The 11,801-nt window shown below is 38.1% G+C and overlaps 1 protein-coding gene across 1 annotated transcript in view; it reads right to left on the bottom strand.

The window, feature by feature from the left end:
• doc2a (double C2-like domains, alpha) overlaps positions 1-8,291 on the bottom strand; it is a 102,010-nt gene extending 93,719 nt beyond the window's left edge. The window contains exon 1 of the mRNA XM_050069156.1: positions 8,230-8,291. Coding sequence (XP_049925113.1) covers positions 8,230-8,284 — 55 coding nt within the window. The 5' untranslated portion in view covers positions 8,285-8,291. The remainder of the gene's footprint in view (positions 1-8,229) is intronic.
• Positions 8,292-11,801: the final 3,510 nt, after the last annotated feature.

Here is an 11,801-nt window from a genome sequence, read left to right as displayed (position 1 = left end):
CTGTATTCAAATATGGCGACGCAAGAAGGCAGCCTCCAGCCTCCAGCATACCGCGCCCTGCCTGTGTATATATAGAGAAATCATTCTAAGCCTATGAGAAAGCTTCTATTTGTATGTGAATTGCATTACACTTTAGTAAATATATATTTATGAAAGCAATAGTTGATATTTGCTAATAAACAACCACGTAAATTACACATTGTAACTTTAAAGAAATTTTGAATAAATGAGTGACAATGCTGAGACTCTTTGTCTTCAGTTTTACTTCAAAAGCTTTAATCAAAAGGCAAGTTATGAGATTATATGTCATAATTATTACTAATTTACCATAATTAAAAAACTAAATAATCATTACAAAGTCATGTTTAGATACAAATTAAATGTCTTGAATTTGTTAGTATAGTCACTCATGAGTCAGAAACCATCATATGCAATACTGAGTCTTCAGTTTGATTTACTTATTGTTATAAGATAGCTTAATGATTTACTTAAAAGACAACAATTACAAAATGTGAAAATTCTGAGTTCTAATTGTAAAATGTGCAGTGTGTAATTTTGGAGAAAAATTGTAGATGGTTGAGTCTTGTTCATCAAATACCGACGCCTTGGGTTGGTGGTTGGTATTTGATGACCAGGAGACTCAACAATCAACTATCTTTCTCCAAAATTACATACTGCACGTTTAATTATCAACTTCACTAAATTGACTATAATGGTGACGCACTGATGATCATTTGAGTCATAGCTTGGAGATACTCATCATCTAAGTATAATTATGACAAATTATTAATTAAAAGTCATAACTATGAGGTACTGTCACTTTAATTTGATGTAACTTTTACAGGGCTTTTTCCCCTATTATTCCCAGTCACATTATGTGAATTTATTTATGCTGGGAGTTTCATGTGTCTGGTGCTCCACTGTAGAGCCGCTGTAGTCATGTTTAATTCAGGAGGAAGCAGCATTTATCAGTGGAAACATTCTCCCACTTGAAAGTGAAATCTGGTGTTAGTCCAGTGACTGATATTCAGTCACAGTGGGATTACTGGTGAGACTCAGCAGTGAAAAGTTAAGCTACGGGAAAAAGCACAGTGGGGTATGCTAATTAGGACACATGAAATGCTTCTCTGTTTGCCTCCTCATCTCCCTCCCTTACCCTTTCTCCTCTTTACTGTCCTATCTCACCTTCCCGCCACTCTTCATTGTCATCCTGGTAGGTCTCTCTCTCCCTCTTCTCTGTCTCTACCCTTCTTTCTTTCCCTCAGTGTTGCTTGTTTTGTTCTTTTCCCTCTGCAGACATGTCAGTGTCTTTATGTTGCTCTCTGCATTAACATTCTCCCCTTCACCATGGTTGTGACTCAGTGGTCAGTGAGTCCTGGCACTTCAAATACTGACTGACAGGTGTGAGTGGGACAGATGAGGAATGAGTGAGGAGAGGTGCAGCTATGAATGATCACAGCCTCACATATTAGATCAGTACTTATTGAATATTACTTAACTGAACATTTCTGCATTCAGTTTCCATAAATTAAGCTGTGAAACCAACTCCCATCAAGTGTTGTCTTGGCTGGATAAAGTTTCCACACAGGCGGGGGTTAGTTGTAAAGCGGCGTTACAACTAAGCCACCTGTAATGTACAACGATAATGAAACAAAAACAGCTCAATTTCACAGATTTTTTTGAGAATGAGGTATTGAAAACAAATGACAGATAGGGGAGTGAGTAGGGAGGTCTTGTGTCTGTGCTAGGAATGTGGATAGCAGCAGGTCTATAAGAGGAATGGTGAAGTCATATGGCATCTACCATGTGATTCTCCATCATTACTGATACCTATCCTGCCCCTGATGTAGATGGACTGATAGGTATCTACATGTTCATCTGAAGAAAGATATATACTATATCATACTATGTATCCATTTATGTGTTGATCTTTCCATTCATGAAGCATTGGTGTTTAGATGAGGGATGAGTAGTTGTTTCTATATCTATCACAGATCCATAAACAGTAGCAACCTATAGTATACAGATATTATTGTATTGAATTAATTGTGTTAAACAGCAAGTGTTACAACAACACCTCTGCATTGTAACATCTCACTTCCGCCTCTTCTCAGTGCAGTTGTAGAAGAAAGGTAAGTTCTAGCAAAAAACAACAACTGTTCATTTGTAGCAGAGCTGTGCACGTTGTTAGAATAATACCAAAAGATAATTAATCTCAAACTGTTTTAATAACATGTAGCCAAAACTAAAATGCGTTAGGTTGTGCCCCACGCTCCTCTATCTCTTGTAATTATGAGCCAGTATTTTCGTGCATAGCCCACATATTTTGGAGGGCTGCGATCACGTGACCAATGCACTGACAGGAGTTAACAAAAAGCAGTCCTGAGCGGCTGAATAAGAAGGATTGCTGGGGTGATGGATGGGTCACAAAACACAGGACTTTCCCCTGTGACTCTCTCCAGGAGACCTTTGTTTGGAACTTTGTGAACTTTAAGTGAACTCTGAGTCATTTTTAGGTATTTTAAACTCCTTAATTTTACGTTAATTACGTAACTTTACATGAAGGACGTAACGTTAATCGTAGGCACTAATTTGTAGGATGTCATACAAACAGTTGTGTGTGCATATTTGTAGGATATCAAATGAACTGTTGTAGAAGGATGCGTCAGTTATTACAGTAAGGGTGGGAAGGTGGTGAGGGATCACATCCCTTTCACTACGCTAGCAACTCCTACTGGCCAGGCAGGGCATTTGGCAGTAGAGTGATGGGATCTGGGGGGAGTAACATGGAAATCAATATGCTTCAAACAAAGTGCTTGTCTGCCATCTGACAGCATCCATAACCCTCTATGGGAGCTCTGCTGTCAGAAACAGACAGTCCTACAAACATGCCCACTTTACACCCACTCAGTCTCTCTTTTTTCAATCCTCATATAATTACTTCTGTCACTTAATATGAACAAGCAAGTCTGAAAGTGTGATCTATAATCCTGATGTGTATGATATATAATCAGATGTGGTTTTTCTGTTTTGAAGCACAATATCAGACAATCTACATAACTAATTTCTCAGATATATGGCCAACATAGGCTAAGAGCTAAGTACAACTCATTACTGTTGGTAAATAAAAGTTAACAAATTGTTCATGTCATCCTCAAAAGCCACACCCATATCTTCCTACTTTTATCGAATCTTCATCTAAGTTTTTAGATAACGTTTTTGGATGATCCTAGACACTTATTTTTTATATATATATTACATCTGCAGCCCATCATAAAATCAAAGTCTGAGTCTGAGCCTGCAAAATGTCATATGCTCATAAATCTGACTCACTTGAAATTTTGTCCTCGCTCAATGCCCATATCCTCCTAAAAGATTGAACATCAGCATGACTCTCCATCTTCATGTGTTTTGATGCAGTTTTCTTTTTAATCATTTTTAAAATCACTCTCCATCTCTGATTTGAAAAAGATTATTAGTAGCCATTAATTTTCTTTAGACAAGACATTCACTGCTATAACTCTGACAGGGTCTGGAGCTTCTCCCAGCATGCACTAGGCAGAGGGGAGTTGGTGATTGTTAGTAGATATCATTATTGTATTTATCCACAGAGTGATGACCGACCACCAGGGTGTCTTGTTTAATGGGTAATTAACCACATGTGTTGCAAAAGGAAGAGAAAAAAAACACATAATTTAATTCCCTTCCCCTGCCAAACTTTTCTCTGGGATTTGAAAATCTCCACTCACCAAAACACCACATTACAATTCATACCCAGCCACAGCTGCATGTAAATCAATACTCACACAGACCTGATGGTACTGGCTGTTTTGAAGAAGTTGCATTAGCAGAGAAAAAGCAAGGAAGTGTTACAGGCATTTTCTGAGGTAGGATGGAGGAAAAGTAACAATGTTAAAAAATCAATAAATAACCTCAAACTCCAACCGAGCACAATATGGAAATATGGGGGTTTTAACAACCTGAGGATGAGATGATATTCTGCAATTACACACAAATTTTTTTTTGTTGTTGTTGTTGCCAACCAGGGATGTATTTCTGGGATAAAATTCATGTTGTTGAAAGGCTGCAGTGGAAAATCCTGACTGCGGCTCTGACAGTCAGCCTACTTTTCATATTGAAAGATTACAGATACAAAATAAGCTGATTAAATAGGATGGATTGTTTTTGATTTACTCGTCAAATAAAAAGAAATTGAAATATAATATACTATACATATAATATTTTGATAAGTATAACAAAGTAACAGTGGTAGCTGTTGAATAATTGTGACTACTTGTAGGGTGAAATACTGTAGGCCCATTTGGCAAGTAAAATGCTACCGGCAGCTAGAATGTGCTCGTCGTTTAGTCATTGTTTGCTCCTTATTTTGCTGTTCATTTTTTCTGCTAGCTTAATGTCTGATATCAACCATCACATTAGTTGTTTCCAGATCTCACTAGCATGTGTTGCTAAAACAGAGACATATCTTGAATATTTTTCTCCTGATGTATGTGTCTAATAAAATGTCATCTCAATGTCAGAATGTTAAGAAGGCTTGGGGCTTGTGAAAATGGGTCCAGTATTTACTTAAGTGACTATGGGGTGAAGGAAATGGTCATAATCTGTACTCACATTCACTTTTCTCATTGGAATGAATGGAGTCAGGACCGCCACTAGTCCCCAATGCATTATGGGATATTGCTTGCCCTCGGTAAGCTTCTGCTAATGGCTTATAGCAGCAATAGCTCCTTTCAACAAGGATAAATTGATAAATAAAAGACATTCATCAATGGATTTATAGAGGAAAAAACACCCACTGCTGTTCCATGTTGGATAACAAAGCCTCTGATAGGGCTATGATGACACTGGAGCCATCGTTGAAAAGCTACAACGCCATTTAAAGTAAGTTCTACAGCATAGCATGACAGATATTCTAAGAACAGCAAAGTGCCTACTTTGATGTTGTCTACAACAAACAGTAGGATAGATTCGTCTGAACTTGAAAGGTGCTAACAATGTGTGTACGTACTAGTCCTCATGCACTGCAGGCACCACAGCGTGCCCATCTTCCTCCTGCAGTGGCTGATACTGTTACCTGATGAGGGGGATCATCTTGGTGACACAGATGTTGTGGAGGATATAAAATATAGCTAATAATAAGGCTACTGTCAGGCCCAAATTTCTCATTAAGAGGTGAGTTGTTTCTTCATTAATTTATACATTTAGTCTAATAAATGACATGAGGCAATGATACAATATTTCAGCACCATGGACAGCATCACTTTCTGTCTCCCTCTCCTGCTTTGAGCCAATGAAGCTATCCATGGTGCTGACACAATATACCACTTCATTCATAACATCCCTTTTCACTTTACTTAATCTTTTAACTTTATCTAGCTTTATCCTGAATTTTCCATTTTTTGGAAGTACCTCCATGTTTCTACATTTGTTCACTTATTCAGCATATATTTTCAAACAATTGTAGGCCTGAATGAAAATGAATAAATCAGAATAATGATAGCATATAGGCAAGTACTAAAGTTCAAATGGGACTAATGGAAGAAATAGGTTAATTATAGTTTCTGTGCAACAACAAACCTAGAGGTGGCGTGATGTTACACTGTCATTTTTACTCAGTCCTGTGAGCGATAATCTGTGTAATCAGCCAGCGTTTCAGTGGGTAGCCACTGTCACTGAGGAGCGGCCGCCACCCTTGACGACCTGGCATAAAGCACTCTCCTATGGGGTTGTGGGTAAATCCAGGCCATCTTGCCACCACATCAAAGATATTATAATTGCATAGCATGCAATCTGAACATTTGAATGGTGTCCCTTGCGGTTGACATAAATACACTCATGTTCAGATGATGCCTGGGCCTGGATGTGAGTCCCATCAATGCTGTTCATGATGCCAGGAATGCTGGAGGCCTGGTGGAATCATTGTTTTATCACCACTGATGATGCTCCAGTGGGGAGATGGGCATACTGCGCATGGCGTCAGTACCAGTGACTCCCTGCAGATGGCCCGGCAGGCGGTGGGCTTATGGATGCTGCTCATGTCTTCTACTGTAACACGCTGTTTGCATAAAAACAAAGTGTGTGCTTTCTACAGCTGCAATGCAGGTCAGACACGACCTGTAAGTCCAGTGAGAGCTCTTTAAAAAGTTCAAATACAGACTCAAATCTCTCTTTCAGCTCCTAATTGTTGTATTTTTCATGGATTGTTTCTGACCCTAATAATTCTTTCCCATCTAAATGCCCCCTCATTAAGTCTGAATGTGAGATGCCATTGTGTTTCAAGCTGTAGTCATTATTATCGAAACAGCCTAGATTCTGACTTTACGCCTGCTCATGACTAGGTATAAGATTTATGCCTGGTCTTATTGAGAGGAAGGCTTAAGCCTGGATGCTGCAACCAGCGTAAGTGTTAGGTCAGACTTAGAATGCCAAGTTACAACCAACTTAGCTTAAGACCAGGCATTGAAGCAATCGGTCCCAGTAAACCACACCCAGCAGTGGTGTCACAGTGTAGTGACACACCCTGGAGAAAACGTCTACATCACTACAGCAAGGTGAGAAGTTAAACCACTAGAGGTCACCAGAAACAAGATGATAAGTTACTTTTTTAGTACATTGTGCTGATATCCCTGATGTACTTTAAACTGCTTTTTTTTTATTATTACTATCATTGTGTTTCTACAGCATTGTTGACTACTTTAAGTAAAGTATTAATATCACTGATTAATCAAACTGAGACTGAGATGAAAATGAGTAAAAGAATCCAGGGAGAATGGGAGCAAGTATGCATGAACTGTAATCCCTTTGGGCTGTGGATTAACTAAGTGTGCACTGGACGGGAACCAATCCATCCATGAGCAGTGTACAAGTAAGACCATACAAAAGTGCTCTTTCCAAAAAAATAAAATAAAATAAATGCTTCATTCAAAATTTTAATTTAGTAAAAATATTATCTGCAAAATGTACTAGTATTAAAATATCTATCTATCTGGCTATTTTTGTTCGTTTGTTTGTTTGTTTTCAGAAAAACTGAAGGATTACTTAAAGTTTTAACAATAATCCTAAACATTAAGATGACAATAATCAAATCAAAGTCCCATCACAAAGCTTTACACAAGGCACTTTTCAGTAAAAGTTGACATTATGGAGATATAATTTTAATTGGATTAATAGAAAAGTTAAAGCACCCATTATGCAGAATGTTATATTATATATTACATTATTAGATTATTATAACTGATGCAATGCAACATGCTTTCAAACAATGTAACTGATCATGAAAAAGCTATTTTTAACTATTTTAACCTACTGTTTACTCTCTCGGCTGAGGGTTTACAGACCCCAGTGGTCTGCACCAGTATTGCAGGGGCTCCATTAATGATTTGAGAAATTAATATGTGCATATATTAATTTCTGTTAATGAAAATCAAAGTTACACACTTACACATATAAATAGACCAAGAGTAAATTTCCTTTGACATAAATAAAATTAAAGTAAAATATTTCTTAAAATAATAATTCTTCCTCTAAAATTGTAAAATAAAAAGTTTTTAAAGGTATAAATAATTCCTTAAAGTAAAACTAGCCTACCAGAAAAACGCATTAAGTGTTATTTTGTTTGTTTGTATTGCCCCCAAATACAACAACTTATTAAGTTTTAGACCATTTTGATCCACAAAACAGGCTTTTGTTAGTGAACTACTTTACATACTGTTAATAATCATATTATATATTATATAAGATGATCATATTACAATGCATTCATTTTGCAAACACTTTCATCCGAATTTAGTCCTGTAACTGCAGTCCAGCTCAAAAACAAACTAAATATCATTCAAATCAGAGATGCAAAAGTGTGTTTTGTTTTATTTTCATACATTTTAATATAGGAAAAATATCTGAAATGTAACTATTAAATACAGGTTCCCCACTTGCCTTGAATATGTAGTGAAGTAGAAGTATAACATTGTAGAGTACAAGTAAAAAAAAACATGTGCAGTACTGAGAAAAATAGTGACTTCCCACCACTGACATGCACATCCATAGCAGTCTTATTTGAAAAGAGAAACAAGCGAGACGAAGGGAGGCAAAAATAAAAAATGCAAAAGCCTCTGAGAAGTGAATAATAAAAAATGAAAAGCATTAAAAGACCAATAAATCACGCCAATATCACCAGACACAGCTGACAATAAAACCAATAATGTTTCTTACCTTTGATTGTGTGAATGGAGGAGATTCCTACACAAACAGGTGGATGTGAGTGCATGAGGGGTCCGCACTAACAGGTGGAGAGAGAGGCAGCGAGCAGCCGAGTGGTCGAGAGAGGAAGGGGGGGGGGGGGGGGGAGGGGAGGAAGAGAAAGAGAGAGAGGGAGGGAGGGAGATATTCCTCTGATAGATTTGGACTTTTAACCCTTTCTCTTCCTGTTCTTCTGCCTCGCTTTGCAGATTTCTGTATGTTTAATATCCTTTTCGCTGATCCTCACATTCATCTGAGATGTCAACAGTGGTGAAGCTCTTCCTTTAATCACACCACACATGTATTAGATTAACTCTCCCTCACTCTCTCCCTCCCCCCTACCCTCTGTCCCTCTCTTTTTTCCTTCCCCCTGCTGCAGATTGCAGGGGGGGGGGGGCAAAATAATGTGCCAACAGCAGCATCTGTCTTTCTCTTTCTCTCTGTATAATTTGTGGTTAATGATGCCTAATGATACATGTGTGAATCCAACACACATATATACAATCACACATGCAAAGCTGCAGTTTTTTTACTCCTCCCCTCCAGGAAAGGGTGTAGATGATCTGGACCTCCATCCCCCCCTTTCTCCCCCCTTCTGTTTTTTTCTTCTTCATTCCTCCTCCACCTCTGCCACTTCTTCTCCCATGGTCAGACAGATAGGTGTCCCTGGAGTGAAGGAACCCCTCGTTAAAAAAAAAAAAACCTCCATCTTTCCTCCTTCTCTTCCTCCTCCTCCTCTTGTACTCCTCTCTGCATCCACCCACACACTCTTCTCTCTCTCCCTCTCTCTACCCATCCATGCATGCCAAATGGAGGGAACCCTGACATTTTTTTTTTTTTTTCATTTTTTATCCATCCCTTTCCTCTCTCTATTTCTATCTAACATGATATAAAAACCCTGCAGGCCAGTTCAGTGAAATAAAGAAGGAACCAGTGCTGCTGCTGCTGCTGCTGCTGCTGCTGCTGTGTTGGTTTTGTCTTGGCAAAACCCAGATGGAGCAATTTTCCACTAGCTGACGGTGGAGTCCAACCAAACCAAACCAGGCCTAAGAAAAGCCTCTCGCCAGATCTGCTTCTCTGAGGAAGCAGGTTGATTATCTGAGATAAACAAATCACTGGGTTGTGATCCAAAGGAATCAGCAATTTGTTCTATAACTGCAGGCTTGGGGACATATTTTCAAACCATGGAAACATCAACTTTTGTGTGTTAAGAGAAGCCTTGATGGCAGAGAGTAAACGAGAGTGGGTTGGTGATAAAGGATGTAGGTAGTGTGGAGGATACATCCTACATTAGATGCTACATTTATTAAATCAACCTATCAAATAACAAATTATGATGAAATTGGCTACTGAGCCGTCCTTAGTGATGGTATAGTAGGAAAAATAGATGCACACCTGTATTGTTAAAGTAATGCACTAATGCTAAAAAAAAAAAAAAAAAATTAAGATAAAGAACTTTACTGTTTAATCTAGCGTCTTTTGAGGTGATTAACTTTAAATACAAATATTGATAAAATAAAATGTTTTTCACTTGAAAAACATGCCCAGCTAACCCATATTTTGAGGTAAATTCTGTTGAATACAAACCAGTTTTTCATGTCAAGTTCAACTTTGGTCACTGTTGGCTGATAGCAAGCCATCCTGGCAGCATTGTGCTTTACAAGGACAGAGAATCCAGAATAAAGGAAGCTAGGAAGACAGCAGAGGTGAAACCCAAACTTTTAAGTTCTGTTCCAAGAGAGTCTTAAAATCCTACTGACATTTGTAAGAACTCTAAAAATACAGTCTTGAAACAGGGACTTTCTCAGCAGTCATCTGGGTACACTATTCACAGTGATATAGGTTTATTACTGTATAACATGCCAATTCCTAAATGTGTTAAAATAGCTGGCAACACAAAAACAATGCCAATGTGCAAAGTCTGGTTGCACTTTTATTGTGAAATGGTTGCTTTTTGGTAAGGTTTAGAGAGAGAAAAACACTTGGTAAGGTTTAGAGAACAAAAAAACCCACTTGCATAAGTTTAGAAAAAGATGGTGGTTTTGGTTAAAATAGCTACGTACCAGACTTAACATAAACATTCGTACTTTGCGTAGTTACAAAAAGTCAGTCAAGTCACAAAACTAATGATTTCACAGGGGACACAGCAGCCTCCTGATTTAAGGTCCATTGTTTTACCCATCCATTTTCTTTTCTTTTTTTTCTTTTTTTTTACGATTCCTTATTAAGCATTTTTACAGTTTTAATCACTGGGCTCGTTAGCTTTAGAGAGGAAGAGACCTCTGCAGATAATTCAGCTCCTAGTAAAAGCTTCTGAACAACACATTCTCACACCATCCTTGGCACATATCAGTGTTTGGTCATGGACTTTCCATGTCCAGATATGTCCTGCAAGGTACCCTGGGTGCGTTGGTTGTTGATGATCTGGGACGCCGTGTCAACTTCTGCCTGTTACATGCATTGTAGTCTTTCAAAATACACTTCCATTTTCACAGGAAAATGTACTGTTTACATACAGTCTCTTTCAAAATAAACTACGTTGGTACAACAACACAAATGTATGTTGTTGGGGGGTTTTTTAACAACAAATGCACATGGTTACATTTAGGACCACTTTTTTTGTTGGTGTCTGATTCCGCTAGTTGCTGCCCAAGCGCTGGATTTCAACAGCTTCGAACTTCAGCAAACGCTGAAGGAGTTCTGACCTGGAGAAGTTTTAGCTGGTTCCAATTTGCAGTCCTCACCGCCCGAAGCCAGTAAATACCATTCAATTTTACACACTGGACCTTGAAAGATGTTTTACGGAAGTTTTTTAGAGAAAACAGATACAGTTTCTGCATGAAACATAAACTGCAATTTCATTAAAAAAAATAGTCTAAAACAGCTTTCAAAAGGCTGATTTAACCCAATAAAGATTCAAGTCTTGTGACCTGTTAAGCGTTTAAACCATCTGTCTTCATCAAAGTTTTATGAAGTCATATTGGTCCAAAGAAAGGTGGGTTTTGGCTCTGTTCATTACAGTTTCCCAGTGTTGTGTATGCAGGATTGATCTGCAGTTTTTTGTGTTGTCCTAAGAAAAGTCACAACACATCTCTCTCCCACGCCATATTTTCACGTATTTACTTGTGTATATGTTGAATTTTTTTCATTTAAGTATGTAGGAGAAGTGCAAGAAGAAGAAAGTAATTTGCATAGCAGGCACACTACATAATTTATTATCATGTCCTCATTCTGCTGCCCTCTGATGGACAAAAGTTTAATTATAATTCTGTTAAAGTGAGACGGTAAAAGATCTCATGCCGTTAAACTCTCAGCACCTTTTCTGCCACTCCTTCACTCACTGCAGCTGTTTGTCATGACCGACCAAACACTCATCATCTTGTTAATTATTCATGATAATGAGTCAGATAATTGAAAATGTTAACCTCCTCCATTCTTTGCCTCAGAGATATGTGCTGCCAGTGAATCAGTCATGTATTATTCAGACTGAGTGTTATTAACCCTAATGGCCCGAAAGAAATGAGACAGTAACCATTCAGACTCTG

Source organism: Epinephelus moara, chromosome 18 (genome assembly GCF_006386435.1).
Source record: "Epinephelus moara isolate mb chromosome 18, YSFRI_EMoa_1.0, whole genome shotgun sequence".
In the NCBI taxonomy this organism is placed as follows: Eukaryota; Metazoa; Chordata; class Actinopteri; order Perciformes; family Serranidae; genus Epinephelus; species Epinephelus moara.
The sequence above is the reverse complement of the archived record's forward strand: the minus strand, read 5'-3'. Positions and strand labels throughout refer to the sequence as shown.